This window comes from Maniola hyperantus, chromosome 19 (genome assembly GCF_902806685.2).
Source record: "Maniola hyperantus chromosome 19, iAphHyp1.2, whole genome shotgun sequence".
NCBI lineage: Eukaryota > Metazoa > Arthropoda > Insecta > Lepidoptera > Nymphalidae > Maniola > Maniola hyperantus.
The window spans coordinates 9,158,348-9,176,692 of record NC_048554.1 but is presented as its reverse complement, the minus strand read 5'-3'; the positions used below and the strand labels follow the sequence as shown (position 1 = coordinate 9,176,692).

At 39.2% G+C, this 18,345-nt stretch overlaps 2 protein-coding genes across 2 annotated transcripts; both read right to left on the bottom strand.

Moving 5' to 3' along the window:
• Positions 1 to 1,922: 1,922 nt before the first annotated feature.
• Positions 1,923 to 6,830, bottom strand: LOC117991494 (MORN repeat-containing protein 4-like). The gene is made up of 3 exons (XM_034979089.2): positions 6,776 to 6,830; positions 5,415 to 5,588; positions 1,923 to 2,362 (listed from the first exon to the last, which is right to left on the bottom strand). The coding sequence occupies exons 2-3, from the start codon at positions 5,572 to 5,574 to the stop codon at positions 1,923 to 1,925; spliced, it is 600 nt and encodes a 199-aa protein (XP_034834980.1). The 5' UTR covers positions 5,575 to 5,588; positions 6,776 to 6,830.
• Positions 6,831 to 8,059: 1,229 nt separating this feature from the next.
• LOC117991076 (dihydrolipoyllysine-residue acetyltransferase component of pyruvate dehydrogenase complex, mitochondrial-like) lies at positions 8,060 to 16,209 on the bottom strand. Its single transcript, XM_069504982.1, has 6 exons — positions 16,081 to 16,209; positions 14,984 to 15,261; positions 14,149 to 14,243; positions 13,075 to 13,274; positions 12,281 to 12,383; positions 8,060 to 11,595 (listed from the first exon to the last, which is right to left on the bottom strand). The coding sequence occupies exons 1-6, from the start codon at positions 16,121 to 16,123 to the stop codon at positions 11,466 to 11,468; spliced, it is 849 nt and encodes a 282-aa protein (XP_069361083.1). The 5' UTR covers positions 16,124 to 16,209; the 3' UTR covers positions 8,060 to 11,465.
• Positions 16,210 to 18,345: the final 2,136 nt, after the last annotated feature.

The following is an 18,345-nucleotide window of genomic DNA, read 5'->3' as shown; positions in this document are numbered from 1 at the left end:
GAAAGGCCGGACACCCTACATTATTGAGGATTTTGTGTCTTAGTATTAATAGGTACGACAAAAAAATTATGTGAAATCAGGTTTTTTTTATTATTGTCATAAATCTTGTTGTCAGGCGGCACTGCCGCCTGCGGGAGCGACCGACAGTCGACTCGCCTACGCTCGGCCACGCTCGTTTGCGAAATGTAAAAAGCCTAACAAAAGCCGGACAAGCCGGACACCGTTTATTTTGACACGCAGTCAAAAAGCCTACCTATGTCCGGCTTTATCCGGACGCCTGGCAACCCTACCTACAGGTGTACGTGAAGCACACAAAATGAATAAGTGGATTCAAATAGTGAAGTGTCACTAAGTTGCATCTTTAACTGGTTAAGTTACTTTGTACTTAACACATTCGACCCAACCTCTTTCACAACTGTGCATTTCCTTTGTTTACTCTCAAATGCAATACTTGTACACCACCAAATACACTATCGATCTTGTGTGCTTGAATCGTTAAAGGTTTGGCCACACCACGCGCGACAAAGTGCACAGGAGCTAGTATGAAGGTGTACATACTGTAAAGTGCCCTTAAGGTGGCCCTTCTTACGCGCTTCTCCATACAAACGTATTACGCCTATTCTTCTATTCTTTGTTATTCTAGAACTATAACTAAGCCATATATCCATTCACCTCTCAATTATCTATGCCCTAAAACAATTAATATAGTAAAATTGTATTTATTTAAAAATTTATGAGCCCTTGAAAAATCTCTATTTTAGGGCACATTTTGAGGCAACTTCGTGCGTAAATAAACTACATAAGAAACTAGAAAATTGAATAACTAACAACTTCATGTCACACTTTACTTCATAATCGTTTCAAATCTCTAGTTTGTTTAAAAACTTGGAGGGGTTGTTTCTAGGCGGCATCGTACTGGAAAGCTAAATCACTTGGCGTCACGGCATTACCGATAGGGTGGAAACTAGCCACGGCCGTAGCCTACCACCAGACAAAATCTTATCTTCGACCGATATCAGCGTAGGAAGGATGCAGACCTAATTAAAAATCGTTCATGCATATTGTGCGTTGTGTGACGTCTTGTCACTCTTGCCATGCAGTTTCCGTCACGCATTCTATGTGTCCAAACCTTTAAACGTAGTACCTTGTTAATTTGTCGGCCCTGTTGATGGACTGACGGAAGTCACTTATGGATGGTGAACATTTTAATATGCATTTTGGATGAACGCTTCCCGTCACGTTTTGGACGGCCGGCCATAGAACTTTTATACCGTTACTATTCAAACGAATGCTTTTAACTTTATGCTATTTGGTTACCAGTTTATTAAAAGTATATCTGAAAGTATCTATTTGATTGTGAAACGTTGGAAGACAATCCAATATGGATTGAATCTCGACCGGCGGATGATAATAAGACGAAGGTGATGTACCTACCTACCTATATTGTATACAAGCAAAAGCTTTGCAGTGGTAAATTTTATATTATCGTCTACCAATTATAATAGCTTTTCAATTAAGGAATCACTCATATTTTGAATATTTTACCTACCTAGTAGCATTTAGTAACTTACTATCAATGACTTATATACATATAAGTCATTGCTTACTATTACCTTATTAACGGGCCCATAACTTTTTTCCACCCTGGCTTTACCTATACACTGTAGTCTTTCAGTCAGACTTAGTAACTACTCAGTCTGTTTTATCAAGTAGGTAGGTACCTAGTTATTTTTAGGTAGGTGCTGGCATTCCAAATCCATTTAGCTGTTGGTTTCCATCTTAAACACTCTTCAGATTTCTCACATAAGTAGAAGGAGATCGCAGGCAAGGCTAGCTTGGGTCATTAGCTTCAAGAAAAGAACAATTACCCAGTAGGTATGTAAGAAAACGAAAAATTTATTAAAGTTTCTGTACATGGATTGTTAAGTATCCCCATGATTGGCCTTCTCTTGATTTTCATTAATAACAGATTGTACCGTTGTCATTTTAGACATGATAGAGCGAGCGCTCAGTTCCGACCGTCTGAGTCTCTTCGAGTCTCGACACCTTCCTAACGTTTCATAGAAATGATTGACAGGGTCAAACCAAGCGAAACCCTGGTCGGCTTTCCCAAGCCATTGGTGGCCGTTGGGATCCGTCAATGTCAGCTGCCCCACTGGAATGTTATCAACAAAGTCGCCCGTTAGAACGCTACCATCCGGATATATGTATCTGCCTTTGCCGTTGTAACACCAGTCCTTAAATAGGCCCTCGTATCTAGAACCATCTGTGAATGTGATGGTGACTTCGTTGCTGCCAAGGCGATCATTGTCCCAGGTGCCGGTGTAGATGTCGCCCTCTGCTGTAATGTATGTGCCAGGACCTATGAGGGAAAACTGTTTTATGAGTAGTGAAAAGTTCAGCTTTTTGATTCAGTTTGTGTAGGCACGTGTAGGTAGGTTAAGGTAGGGTATATAATAATACACCCTAGAGTTATATTATAGAAAGTAAGTGTTAGGTACAATATAATAAGGATACATGTAGGTACAAGGTATTTACCATTACCATCACCAGAGTTATATACCTAGTAGGTACCTATATCTCTCTGATATCGTATTTATCAGGTAGGTACCTATAGATTAATTATTTAACCAAACCATTTACAGCACCTGGCATATTGCACATCGAACTTTACTTAAAACTCGTACTGTACTTATAACTATGTAGGTATGTATGTTTCTTTCCGAGCTACGGAACCTTTGGTAAGCGAGTATGACACACATTTGACTTTTTTTTTTTAAAAGGTTGGAATGAGTTTAAAGCTTATTTAGTTATTTTAAAATTATGGATAATAAAATAAGTTGCGATTACGACGTACCTATACCTACCTATATATCTTCAATTACAAGGTAGGTAAATTATGTAGGAGGTAGAAAACTTGTCTTGACTTTTTTGTAAGCTTTTATCGGAAGAATTATTTTAGACTGATGCCATAATATACGTAAAAACACAACGCGCGACAGCAGTGCGAACACAGAGTGCGAAGCTACGGCAACACCATGGTAGGAAGTCGCACGAGCGCGCGTACTCGTGTGCGATTTTTGGCGTTACGGTGTGCTTTAGAATACATAAGTTACGATACCACGCCATTGGTACATACGAATCCAGCGCAAAGGTGCAATTCGGGTGTGAACACCGACTCCTAGATCATAAGATCTAGGAGTCGCGTTGGCCTATATTATCGCACGCCTACCTTTAGTAGGCGTACCGAGGTGGCAAGCTTCTGTATAGCTTATTCAAACTTATTCAATTCAATGCGAACACAAAATACCTATACTTAGGTCATTAGGTGCAGGTAATTTAAGTACCCTACTTACTCACGATTCCTACCATTCTGCGTCTGCGTAGGATTTCTTTAACCTACTATGCGTTTCGGACGGCACGTCCATGGCTCGGCACGGACACGGTCTCGCTCCGGTGCGAGAACCTCATCATTATAATCATCAACCGATAGATGTCCATTGCTGGACATAGGTTTCTTGTATAGGGACTTCCACACGCCGCGCCGCCTGAATCACCTAGTGGGGGGTCTTCCAACGCTGCGCTTTCCGATGCGAGGTCGCCATTCCAGCACCCTGGGACCCCAACGTTTATCGGTTTTTCAAACTGTGTGCCCTGCCCATTGTCACATCAGCTTAGCCACCCGCTGAGCAATGTTGGTTACCAACTCTGATTGCGAGAACCTGAATCCTACCCTATTGTTACCTACTAGGTACCTAATATAAGAACGGACTTTTGTTGAATCCGGCCTTTACACCTATAACTTGTTAATTTCAAGAGTCCAACGACTCTCAAGTCTCAGCACTAAAACCACTCAAGCATTACAAAACGTTTTTGTCTTTCAACGCAGAGCTTAATGGAGTGTACCGTCATTCCGGACTCGGGACCATGTTGAGCGTTACGCCCTGATTGCTCCAAATGAAGTTTTATATCCCTTTCGAGAATGCCGCTGTTTCAAAATTAGTGTAAAGCTGTCTTTGGAGAGATTTAAGATACGAATAGATACAGGGAGAAGTAATGATTTACTTTAAACGGAGTTAGTTATCCGAATTCGTTAACCTTTTAACGGCGCTACACTCACACGTGTGCAACAATTTAAATACCTGGGTCACTATGTTACGGAGGACCTTAAAGATCATGTCGACATCGAGAGAGAGAGAAGGGCCCTGGCAGTCAGGTGTAATATGCTGGCCCGCAGGTTCACACGATGTAGTGAAGAGGCAAAAATAACGCTCTTCAAGGCTTACTGCCAAAACTTCTACTCGGGTAGCCTGTGGGTCAACTATTCGAAAAAGGCCATAGACACCTTAAGGGTGCAGTATAATAATGGGTTCAGGATGTTGTTGGGCTTGCCGCGGTTCTGTTCAGCGTCAGGAATGTTCGCAGATGAACGGACTGATGACTTCTTTGCAGTAATGCGGAAGAAGTCATCATCACTGCTGACAAGGCTGCGCTCAAGTACCAACTGCATCCTGAGCATGTTTGCGAGCAAAATGGACTCACCAATGCTTGAACACTTTGTTCACGTGTTGGTGAGGCCACATTTGTAAATGTAAATAATAAAATTAAAATAAAAAACTGTCTTTTTCCCACAATTGTATTATTAGTTACTAACATTAGTTTTTAAGTAAATCTGTCTACTAACAAATTGAGCCATAGATGCTTTTAATAAAAAGATTTTATTTATTATTTATTTTATTTAAAATTTATCAATTGTTTAGTATAGGTAGTACCTATATCTACCTTCTTCTATCTATAGCTATTATATTATTCTGTGTCCATAGCCACTAGCGAGCACCTATTTACTTCTTCTCTTCTATATTTTTTTTAAGGAGACAGTTTGCATTTGACCATGACCTGAGCCTAAGTACGTATAACTTTTTATGTTACCGTTAACTTTGATTTACGCAGAGTTAACGTTTATCTACTTGAAAACGAATAATCAGTAGGGGCTATTCTATGGTGGTTATTTCATAAATAATTGTGAAGGTGACCGTAAATTGCAGGTATATACTATATATACCGATAGATGTTGGGGTTCTCAAGGTGCTGGAATGGCAACCTCGCACCGGAAGGCGCAGCATTGGAAGACTCCCCACTAGGTGGTCAAACAACATCAGCCGAGTCGCACTCGCAGGGAGCCGATGGATTCAGGCAGCGCAAGACCGTAGCATGTGGAAGTCTCTACAAGCGACCAATGTCCAGCAGTCTGTCGGTTGATGATGATAAGGTATAGGTAATATAATAAATAGGTATTATAGCTATCTACTTAAGATTCTAAGATTGGTAGGTACCTTGTAGGTACCTACGTGACGGTAGAGATAATTTACTCTGCTGTAGCTGTTATTCTTTTTATAACAGGTAATGAAACTTGCCATGCATTTTTACACTCCTATCCTTTTTCTTAGCCTCGAAGAATCCGTCATAGGTGTCGCCAGTGTCGTGTTGAAAGAAGCCCTGATCGTTGATAACTGGTAGGTCCTTCGGGGGTTTCGGTTCAAATTCCGACTGCCCTTCCGTGATTGATTCGGCCATTTTGTTCCTTTGTTCTGATTAATTATTATTAACGCTAAACAAATATTTTGCTTATTTGAAACGATTGTCGAATTCTAAATAAAACAAATTTTAGGTATCTCACGCAATTGATTTGAACTACTACTACTTGACTAATTGTTGTCGTTAGGGATTCGGATAATCGAAAATCCGGATAATCGAATGTATATGAAGAAAAGCGGGTTTTGTGCATATTATGTAGTCCACTATAATAGTATTTTCAATTTTCAAAGTAAGATAACTATAGCAAGTGGGATATCATATGAAAGGGCTTTGCCTGTACATTCTAAAACAGATTTTTATACATAATAGTTTTTGATATTTTATCGTACAAAATACCGGAAAAAATACCCGAGTATGGAACCCTCGGTGCGCGAGTCTGACTCGCACATGGCTGAACAATTTTCGGTTGGTAGTCCGGATAATCGCGAATCCATATAACTGAGGGCCGGATAATCGAGTTTCTACTGTACCTAGCTATTCAAAATACACACTTTTTTCTTTGGGTGATATTATGATAGATGTTAACTGTGGATGTATTTGCCCTGAAGTTTTAAAACATACTTACCTAACCAAGCAATTATACACTTTCGACTACACTAAGTAATTGGAGTAGGCAGCTTTTATCTATATTTCGTTCTAGTGAGTCCATGTACCAACGAGACCTAAGGCATTATTAAACATCCGCTGTCCGTCCGTCTGTCTGTCAGCGGGCTGTATCTCGTAAAACGTAATAATCTACTTATTACGGTTTACGAGTTTAGCGTAGTAGTGACTGTATTTCTATTGCCATTATAACATGCTAGCTCTTAGAATGAGATTTCGGATTTGCAGATCGTTCTCTCTGTCAAGTGTCACTCATACGCTAATGTGACGTTTTGTCGGTCTCAACGACAGAGACAATATGCTCTACAAATCCACTATCTCTTTCTAAAGGTCAATGTATATTATTCTCTGCCGCGTACTGTAGTTAGTATGCCTTATATCGTAGTAGACAAGTATCAAAGACAGACAGACGGACGGACGGGCGGATGGACACCCGTGGGTACAGAATCCTAAAAAGTGGCAACTTGACTAAAATGAAGCTACTTTTTAATAAATCTAGTTAATTGTTAATTATTAAAATCACATTAATTGCAATGATTTATGATTGTCTTATACATACAGTAAAGTGACTAATTACCTATTTATTAATCAAATTAAACAATTTCAGGGGTGTGACAGCTCTTCCGTGACTTGGCTGACGCGCCTGCCATTTCTTTTTGCACGCAACTGTAACAAATGTTTTCGGCCATGACCCAAAAAGATCGCAATTAAGGTAAGTGTTATAATCACAACTTTTTGTCATGGAGAGTGCAGGTTTTCTATTATTACGGGACCACGCATAGGTACCTATATACATAGAGGTCAGTGATGCATGCTCATAGAATAGAATTCAAAGCTATAAGCTGATTCCTAACCCCGCGTGTCAATCGTATATTATCAGTGCATTTCAATATTTTTTATTTATTTTTCAGATACAAGTTAGCCCTTGACTTGACTGCAATCTCACCTGGTGGTAAGTGATGATGCAGTCTAAGATGGAAACGGGCTAACCTGGAAGGGGTATGGCAGTTTTGGCGTAGCCTCCCCACCAGACCAGACCAGAAATTATAAATTCCAAACCCCTATCAGGAATCGAACGCAGGACCTCCTACAAATAAAACCACAGCGCTTACCACTGCGCCAGGGAGGTTCGTCACATCGATCGTGATTAATAAAATATGTTTATGATCTCTATAATAGTTTTCTTTGCGCATACAATAGGGTATTTGACAGCATATAAAATAATGAATCTAATGATGGTATCCGTATTGAATATGAATTTTGGAAACCAACTATTTAGTCAGTTCAATTTCAATCGACAAGAAAATGATTTTTTTGTCTACTTTAGTCACGTGATTGTAAACGAATGTAATTGGCTGAATGGTTGATGACGTCAACTACTTGTAAACTCATAGGCTGAGATCTATATTGACTTTGCTCAGGCTTAAAAATTGAGTTGAAACGAAACAGATTTATGTGAGAGATATACCTTTGTCTCGTTTTAACTCTGTCTTAAGTCTAAGCAAAGTCAGAGTGCGCTCTATAGATCTCACCAGAGGGGAAGCTTCATACTAGCGGCTGGCTGTGGTTTACTCACTCAAGCGCAGCGCACGCACACCACGACGCGTCACGGACGCTCCGTTTGCCGCCGTTTGCCATCGAACTGGGCGCAAACGGAGCGTCCGTGACACGTCGTGGTGTGCGTGAGCTTCCCCTCTGGTCTATAATATCTACTCGTGTGGTCCAAGGCCAAGGGTACTTCTTCATCCAAGTTATTCCCCACCATCCTCTTCATGTCATACGTCGCCATCTTACTGGAGAGCTAATATAAAAATATCTTATACCTACAGGCAAGGTAAATTATAAGGTAGAAAAAAACAAGTTTTATTTATAAATAATATATATTCACTAACGTTCTTAAATCATCTAGCATCATTAAATAAACAATATAGATGGTAACAATTATTATTTACATCGAAACAATATTAAGCCAGCGATTCTCAAATTTCCATAGTAATTTAACAATATAAAGCAACAAAGAAGAATGATATTATAATATATACAATTAGATCTCTACTCCAAAAGTAATAAAACAAAACTACTAAAAATGCAATAAGTTATGATGATTTTCACATAACAGTAAAGAAGTAAAAATAACAATTACTTATCTTCGTCAATTTTTGTTTAATATTTTTTTATATGGCAGAATACATTTTTATCTTAAAGAAAAAAATATGACCAGCACATAGTCCAAATCAATTATACTAAAAAAATCACCAATCGATCTTATAGATCACTCACAAACTCCAAACACAATTACGTAGTATTTAGGTTTTGAGGTATTTTCTTCGTGATAATCATACATTTGAACTCTTTGATTGCATAACTTAAATATACTAAATAAATAATCCCTTAATTTTACCGCATATCCTTCGAAATTATCACGTCTGTATAAAAATGTGTATAATATCCTTACATGTAAGTTTGAGTGTACAAAAAATGTTCATACAACTAACTACATGATTAAATCGTTCGTAAATAAAAACTATGGAATCAAAGGATACGGCAGGTATTTATAGCTTTATTAATTTAATTCATTGTAATTTGCTGATTAAAATATTTGGTAGCAAAACGCAATAATCTCAATTTACTTTATACGTTGCGATCTCAGGCCTTTAACTTTTTAGGTCTAGCACTTGGGCTTTAGTCCACAACCCGCATTACCTTGCACTATAATATCTCCTTAGGCTTTTTTATTACAAAAATCAATCAGCAACTTAGAATGCATATACAGTGAACCAGGAAAAGCGATAGTTCAAAGGGGCAGGATATTCCTCACAGAGTTTTCTCACTAAATCCAGATTCCAGTTTCACGCTTATAAACATTTTAAAGGATCGATTTCTCTTATAATGATAGAGTATGAAAAAGGACCAAATATTATTAACATAAGGAAATCCGTTTATTAGTCTGTTTTAGTAATTTGATCGTGTGGGTAAGTAAATTAACGGATCACTAAAAGAATTGTTTAGTTATTCAAAAGTTATTGCTTCATTTCAATGTTCAAAAGATCAACAAAAGCTGCGTTGCAGCTATTATAAATGGTTTTTTATTTTTCATGTTATAAAAATAAATAAAAAATGTTCTCTGTCATAAAAAATAAGAAAGCATTTCATTTATTTTTTCAAACTCTCAGACTCTCGCGTATAGACTGTGGAGCAAAAGCGTTCTCTGTAATGCAAACACGACTCTCGCTTAGGGAGGTTTAACTTTCCCACCCATAAAGCTTTAGAGGTTTAAATTTTAAAATGCTAGTGCCTGCCCATTACTCTTAACTCAGGTTTCTCGCTTATCCAAGTTCAACTGAAATAATAGTTTGTATAGTACAAATCTTTTTGGCGCCTGAGAAGTGAATTGCGAGTAAAGTTCAGAAAGAAAGTGACGGAAAATATCACAGCAGTAATCCAAAATAAAATAAATACATTAGAATTGGGGAAAACCTTGTAGAAAGAACTGTAAACTGAAGACGCAAGTTGGGGATAAAATATTAGTGTGTATAATCTTTACGCGCGGGTGATGTGAAACTTCCTTATATTGAAATATTGAGATTAAATTGAAAAATAAATAAGTCATGTTAAAATTAAGTAGTTTTAATAACGTGACTTAGTACGTAGAAAATAGAGCTTATCTATAGCACTAACTACTTGATACTTTACAACACTTGGCGGTCTCAAAACAACTGTTCTGTTTGGCGGCCATTTTGTATATGGACAAAAGTAACGTTCGCGCGATGCTTGCGTCCGAGAAAAATCTGAGTTACTCGCAAGTCGCGCCTAAAAAAGTTTAACTTCAACAAGGTCCGCTTTTCAATCACCGAAAAAACTTTATCTGACTAATAATTGTTTTTACGGATTTCCTTTATAAAAACTGTCAAACCGTAAAATTTATTCCTTATATATAAACATGTTTACACGATTGAAAAGTCGGCTTTAATAAACATATACAGTACTACCACTTTTATAAGATGCGCCGATGTACCTGCAAATCTTATTCTAGAACGGCGCGAAAATATCTCAGCCAATCATAGCGCGCGTCAGTTCGCTATTGGTTGATGCCTACGCGCTGTTTTGTACGCGAATTATGAGCTAGATAGCACGAGTCTCTGTTGTTCTTGTGTTTTAAATCTTAACTTCAAGCAATAAGGTCTGTATTTCATTGGTGTATATTCGATTGTAGTCGGCGCTAGGTTGCGCTTTTCTGTGCATAAGTATTTTGCCGACCTAGAACTGTGGTGTTACCGAAGAATACTGCGAATAAATTGGGTTCAAAAAGTAAGAAATGACGAAGTCCTACGCCGCATCGGTAAAAATAGAGACGTATTCTTCACCATCAAACGCAGAAAGGTCAGTTATCTGGGACATGTTCTCAGACATGACCGGTACCTACCGTCTCTTTCAAACCATCACGATGGACAAAATTGAGGAAAATAGAGGCTTCGGTAGACGAAGAAAGTCGTTGCTTAGGAACATGCGAGAATGGACTGGGACAACATAGCACAGCTTTTCCAATTGGCGAAAGACAGGAAACTATATGACGAAGTGACAGTCAACCTCTAATATAGTAAGACCAGAATCTCATGGCAAATAGGCATAGGCAGATTTTCGGCATAATCACGAAATTTATGTATTAAAAAAAGAAAAAAATCACTATGACACTGAGTAACAATATTCACCACAGAGTACTATACATAGAATATTCACAGACTACAGTGTTGCTAACTTTGGAATTTCATTTCCGTATTTTTCATCTAATATTAGTATTTTTCAAATAAGCTGTGATAGCCTAGTGGTTAGGACGTCCGCCTTCTAATCGGAGGTCGGGGGTTCGATCCTGGGCACGCACCTTTAACTTTTCGGAGTTATGTGCGTTTTAATTAATTAAATATCACTTGCTTTAACGGTGAAGGAAAACATCACGAGGAAACCTGCATACCTGAGAGTTCTCCATAATGTTCTCAAAGGTGTGTGAAGTCTACCAATCCGCACATGGCCAGCGTGGTAGTCTATGGCCAAAACCCTTCTCACTCTGAGAGGAGACCCGTGCTTTGTAGGTTGATCATGATGATGATGATGATGATTTTTCATCGGATTCTGGTCTACCTATAGTGGAGGGGCATTAGATTTTTTTTTAGTAGAAAGTTGTAGTACTGTAACTGAGTGCGACGCGACTTGTGACTAACTTCTCAGTAGCCAATAAGTTTGAATGCTACATAAATAAGATGAATGCGGGTTTACAGTATGATGTTGGCAGGGTTCTCTAGGTTCTCTTTGAGCACCTTCATCCACTGCGCGCCCACCGCGCCATCTATCACTCTATGGTCCGCGGACGCTGTGAATGTTACGAACTTCGCCAGTCGGAATCTGAAAAAACAAGACAATTTTTAGGGTTCCGTACCTCAAAAGGAAAAACAGAACCCTTATAGGATCACTTTGTTGTCTGTCAAGAAACCTACAGGGTACTTCCCGTTGACTTAGAATAGACATAAGGGCAAAAATCTGAAAACCGTGAATTTCTGCTTACATCACACAAATGAAAGGGCTTTACCTGTGCATTCTAAAACAGATTTTTGAATTATCGTGCAAAATGTCGAAAAAAAAACGACTGTAGTAAGGAACCCTCGTTGCGCGAGCCTGACTCGCACTTGGCCGGTTTTTTTTAAATTGACTTACTGTAACATTAGGGGGTGGTCTATTATTATTAAATACTAGCTGATGCCCGCGACTACATACGCGTGTATTTAGGTTTGTGAAAATCCCGTGAGCTGTGATTTCACTGGATCAAAAGTAGCCTAAGTCATTCTCCAGGTCTTTAACTATATCCATGCATAAAATCCATGATTGAAGGACAAACCAATATTTCACATCAGTACCCTTATTATACATGCGCAAGTGTGTTTGTCTGTTTGTTTGTTCCCACGGGATTTTTAAAAACCTAATTCCACGCGGACGAAGTCGCGGGCATCAGCTAGTTTATAATATGGATAGTGATTTTGTATATGGTATTTATTTAAACAAAGTGACTTAACGTGGGAGTGGGTTAACTTACCCCTGTGGTTCATTTTTGTCTGGTATGACAATCTCCTGGAGACCTCCACACGCCAAGATTAGTGACTGAGGCGGGTTTATGATCGCGTTGAACATTGTGATTCCTGTAAATAAACCAAAACTTGTAGGTAACCTATAATTCAAGCTACAAATGTAATATATATATATATATATATAAAATTCAATGTCCTGACTGACTGACTGACTGACTGACATATATATCAACGCACAGCCTAAACCGCTGGTCCTAAAGACATGAAATTTGGAGGGTCTATTCTTTGTAAAGAGAATCCACTAAGAAAGAATTTTTCGAAGTTTGAAATTTGTGTAGTCCACGCGAACGAAGTCGCGAGCAAAAGCTAGTCCGCAATAAAATAATGTACATATCGACCTTCAGAACGAGAGTTCGGCTTTGAAGAGCGTTGTCTCTGTCACTCATACTTATGTGACGTTTTGTCGGTCTCAACGACAAAGACAATTTGTTATTAAATACATGGCAACGTACTGGAACGTTAAATCGTTTGGCGCCACGGTTTTCCGGTAGGATGGTAACTAGCTACGGCCGAAGCCTCCCAGAGGTAAGTTTCGTGGCGCGGACTGCATACTTTGAAGTTTGAACGGCAGTGACCATAATAATTTAATTAATATAAGTGGACTAGAATACCAGCGGTGACAGCTTAGTGGTTTAGACGTCTGCCTCTTAGTTGGGGGGTTGGAGGTTCTTCTAATCAATTTTAATCATCCGGATACTCCTCTCTCGACATCGCAACTATTGTTTACGGAATAGCAACTCACCAAACATGCCCAAGTTGGACACAGTGACGGTGCCGCCCTGGTACTCGTGGGGTTGCAGGCGGCCCTCCTTGGCCTTGTTGGCGAGCTCCTTCATGCTGCTGGAGATATCGAGGATGCCGCGCGAGTCCGCGTTGAAGATGATCGGCGTGATCAGACCAGATGGCGTCGCTACTGCCACGCTTACATCAACGTTTGAGAACCTGGAGATTTAAAAAAAAATAAGTAAAAAATTAAAAGTAATTAAAACGTCTAAACATGACTATCCTATCATATGCCATTAGGGAGGTCTAGCACCCACCTTCCATTTCCATAATCAGATTCTTGTCTTTTTTTAAAAGTATGTACTCATGCAAATGAGCCCAAGTTCGACTGCCCTGCCATGTCATCAGAATTTCAATGTCTACGGTCCCACCTCCATCATATTAAGAGACGCTAAAGGTGCCTACGTACCTGAGTTGCGCTGCGCATCACTTCAGGCCACGCGTCGGTAGCTATCGCACTACAACTGCAATAAGCAGCAGCTCGCGTCACTTCTATACCCGGAAGGGGAGAAGCCCACATCCTAGGGGTTGGGCCTTTTGAGGATATACTTCTAAGAGCATAAGGAACACGCCTTATGCCAAAAATTAAAACTACATTGTTTATTTCGAGGTCTATATCATACGGGTACATTAATGTATCTTATCCGAGCGCCGTATGCATACTGAAGCGCCACTGGGTATGTCGCACTAGCGTTGCTGCACTGCGCGTCGCTGCGCTGCGCTTCACAATATTCTCTGCAGCTGCGACGCGCGGTGGTGAAGCGCTATGCAGCGCCGGGCTAGTGCGATATGCGCCTTACAAAATGATAGAAATAATATTTTGACGCTCTGTGCAGTGCAGCGCAGCTCAGGTGCGTGGGCATCTTAAATGGTAGCATATAGTACCATAATCATCTAGGGTCATCCAAACTTCAACTCAATCAGACAATCGTAGCTGAAAAATCAGTTTTCTATTTGACAACAACATATTATTATGAACAAATCAGACTAACAAAAAGGAAAAAGAAATATGTTTATTCTTCCTCCAACTTACTGTCTAATAAACGTTTCCATCCAATGTGAATTGACGGTGGGCACTCGCTTGCAAGCCGCCGCGACAGCCTTCAAGATGAAGTCGTTAACGGATACCTGATCAAATGAAAATTATTTTGTGATATATAAATCATGATTCTCATTATTGCAAGTAGCTATAACAAAGTGGTGATCTATTATGGTCAAACCTGAAGAACAATATATGATAGACCCACAGACCACCACCTATAGATGCCTAATAGCCGGACACCCCCGATCGCCAAGCTTAGCATAAAAGTCAGCCCACGCCCGTTCGGTACACTCATTCCGCACATTGTCTTGATTACGTGACCGTTGAGTCCAACAATCACAACAAGGCATTTTACCCTGTCTAACATTTTACGATTTTGCTTTCATGCAAAACCTTGTATATGCGAAGGTACTATTGAGGTTGAATTCTCTGTGGATAGACCAGTAGTAAAATTACAAGTATGTTTTAAAAAAAGCTAACAATGTATTTGGCTTTGGTAGAACACTAACTAACGTGGGAATTATGTCTGTGTTGTACACAAAACTAAATTGATGGGTCTGCACGGATGGCAATGTTTTCAGACCTGCCTCCCGAGTCCCGATTATGTAAGAAAATCGTATTCATCGTTATCGTGATCAACAGCAAATTCTGCCCGTTGATTCGCTGCACTCATTTTTTCACATACAATCAAGGAGCAGAATTTGCTACGAATTACGACAAAATACGTTTTTCTTATACGATCGAGGGGCTGATTTACCTCCAAAATGAACTGAAGTTAGATTAATCACAAGCTCAAGTCAAGTTCAAGTTTACACAGAATACTAACCTTAACATTAGACTTTTCCGCGGCCAACCGTTCGTTGACCTCCTTCCTCATAGCCAGCAGCTTCTCCACGTTAACCGTCGCACACAGCTGGTAGTGGGGGATGGTCTGTTTAGCGGCCGAGAGGCGCTTGGCGATGGTCTCCCTCATACCGCTGAGGGGGATGTCCGTGAAGGTGGCTCCGGGAGCGGGCGCGGGCGGCGGCGGCAGGGGTGCGGGGGCCGCGGCTGCCGCTGCGAGATCGCCACTCTTTAGTGACCCATACAGTCCTGAACCCTGCCCTGTTGATTGGTAGAATTAGAGGGCTCTTGGTGGGCCGGTCAGTATGAGATTACTTTATTCATAGTATACATAATATTGCATAGATCCTGGAACCTCCCAATATGTAGAAGTAAGACACAAAGGTAGTTTAATACTCCCTTATTTTAACTGCAAACTACAAATTAATTCCTGATCTTTTTCCTCAAGTTACCTAACTCTTGATTATTATTTTTAGTGAGCATTAATATCTACAAATTGTTTTAAACTTGATACTTGCCCTTTTAACTTGATAAGCTACAGGGCTCACGCGTAGTGCAAACAGGGAACCTAAAAGTCTTAAACATATATCCATATTAATATTATAAATGCGAAAGTGTGTCTGTCTGTGTGATTGTCTGTGTAGCGTTTCACGGCATCTCGCGACAGGTCGAGATGGACGTATGCACAATGTTTTATAATAATACAATGTCACTAGAATAAAATAATCTCACTTCACTCAAATTATCAGCTGTTCAGAAGACAAGTCGTCCATCTTGTCCTTTAATAAGGGTTTATAGTAGGGTTCACCCTGTTATAAGTTACAGTGCCGTTATTGAATACTTATTGAGCGATTGAGAACTTGCTTATAACAAGCTAATAAAGCTTCTATATACTTTTATGAATAACAGCCGTACTCAGAGTCGCTTAATCGTTACTTAAGTGTAGTTAAAACGAGACAGAGCTATATCTCACACATAAATCTGTCTCGTTTTAACTCAATCTTAAGTAACTATTAGCGACTCTGAGTACGGCTGTAAGACTGTTAATTTATAAGATTAAAAAAAAGCTGTAAAACTCACCACCAAGCCTGATGTTCTTGAGTTCGGCAAGTCGCCTAGCCATGGGGCTGGCGTAGATCCGACCGTGCTGTTCTGCGGCGGGGGCGGGGGCAGCAGCGGGGGCGGCGGGGCGAGGCGCGCGGGTGCCGCTGCAGCTGGCGCCGGCGCTGCTGGCGCTGGAGCTGCGGCAGCTGTCATATGAAATTAAAAAAAATTTATAAACAGATCTTGCGTTGCAATGCAGCCCGACCCGGCTTGTCTGGTGGACGCTATTAGCCCTTAGTTTGCAGTAAAAATGTATCACCATGCTTCATGCATTTCTATAAGAAACAAATTATTACCTTTTAAGTAGCAGGCTAAGGAAAAATACATTGTTAGTACTGTTTTTGTATGTGCAACTCATATTTATATGATAGAAATATTAAAAAATCTTTCCTAAATGATTGTAAAAATATGTTAACACTAGCTTATGCTCGCGATTTCGTTCGCGTGGATTACACATATTTCAAACCCCTATTTCATCTCCTTAGGGGTTGAATTCTGAAAAATCTTTTCTTAGCAGATGCCTACGTCATAATAGCTATCTGCATGCCAAATTTCAGCCCAATCCCTCCAGTAATTTAAGCTGTGCTTTGATAGATCAGTCAGTCAGTCAGTCACCTTTTTCTTTTATATATTTAGATTAAATAAAGTAAATAAAAAAGTAAATAATAGAAAATAACCTGGTGCTGGTTTTTTTGCTGCTGGTTGTGCTGGAGCTCCTGTGGCTGTGGATTGTAGAAATGTTAATGATGAAATGAATGTTAATAGTATTAAAATTTAAAACACAAATAGTGAAATTATTGGGTTACTTGTGTACTCTCCATAAGTTATTGTTATTCTAATGATGAACAAACAACACAAATTATAATATTATAACTGTGGTAAATCCATGCAATAATATGTTGAATTTTTGCTTATACTTCCCATACAAGTTAGAACTTTCTCATTTACTTCCCATATCTATATTGACAAGCAAATTCATATTTTTGCAACAGCCTATTCAGTTTATCCACCCTAGGGTTAAATATGCAGATATGTGTGTATGTGTGTCCACCCTGTACTACAAATAATATACAAATTCGAAGTCTGGATTGGAGTGTATGCACATGGGCGCACTTCCTAGTATACTCCCAAGTTTGGCTATTTTAGGGTGGTTAAACGGAATAAGCCATTGCAACACCATTCTTAGGAGCTTCAAATTTTTAATAAAAACTGGAAAACGGATTGGTACCCGTCATGCAATGTTGTTTTTGTAATTCCAATGAAAAAATATTTAAAAACTCCAGTGATTCCATGTCTATTTGTACAGCACACTTACAATCATCCTTAAAGTCTTGAATGCTGCAACATAGCTTCGATTCTCAACGATGATGCAAAGTAGTTTCCCTACGGCCACACCCTTGGTTCCAGCAGGTATGAGGAATTTTAGCCAGATACCCTTCCTCAGGTGTTTCAAAACCCATTGTTGCTTTGTCTGTTTCAATCTCACATAACAGGTCCCTGAAATAAAATTATAGTTTAATCCCTACCAACAGATGCTTCATCATAATATCTACTTAGTGATGGTAGTCATCACATACTGATTAGTTGATTCATTACATCACTACCAGTAGTATGAAAACGCAAAAATGTGTTTGTTTGTCCTCCAATCATGGCACAATAGATGGCACCAATCTATTTATTTACATCTTTATTATAGTCAAAACAATTTTACATTAATAACAAAAGTTCATTACACCATGATTACTGTGATTTTTAATATACATAGGTATTCTTTTATAACAGAAAAAGTACAAAATCAACAGACCATAATAACAAAGATAAGATAACAGTATAAGCCTGCCAGTTAAGATGTTTTATATATAATAACTAAATGATGCCCGGGACTTTCTATGTGGATCTAGGCTGCTGAAAATCACAATGGAACTCTTTGATTATCCAGGGTCAAAAGTAGCATATGTCTTCTCCAGGATGCATGCTATCTCTGTGCCAAATTTCAACAAAATCATTTAAGCACATTGTCTTTGAAAAGCTAGACAGACACACTTTCACATTTCACATCACACGAATATTATAAAGGCGAAAGTTTGTATGTATGTGTTTTATTACTCTTGATGCAAAAAACTAGGATGGATTTGGCTAAAATTTGGATTTAACACACAGTCTAGTTTTTATACTCGAAAATCAAAGAGTTCTTACTGGATTTTAAAAACCTAAATTCACATTGACAAATCGGGGCATTAG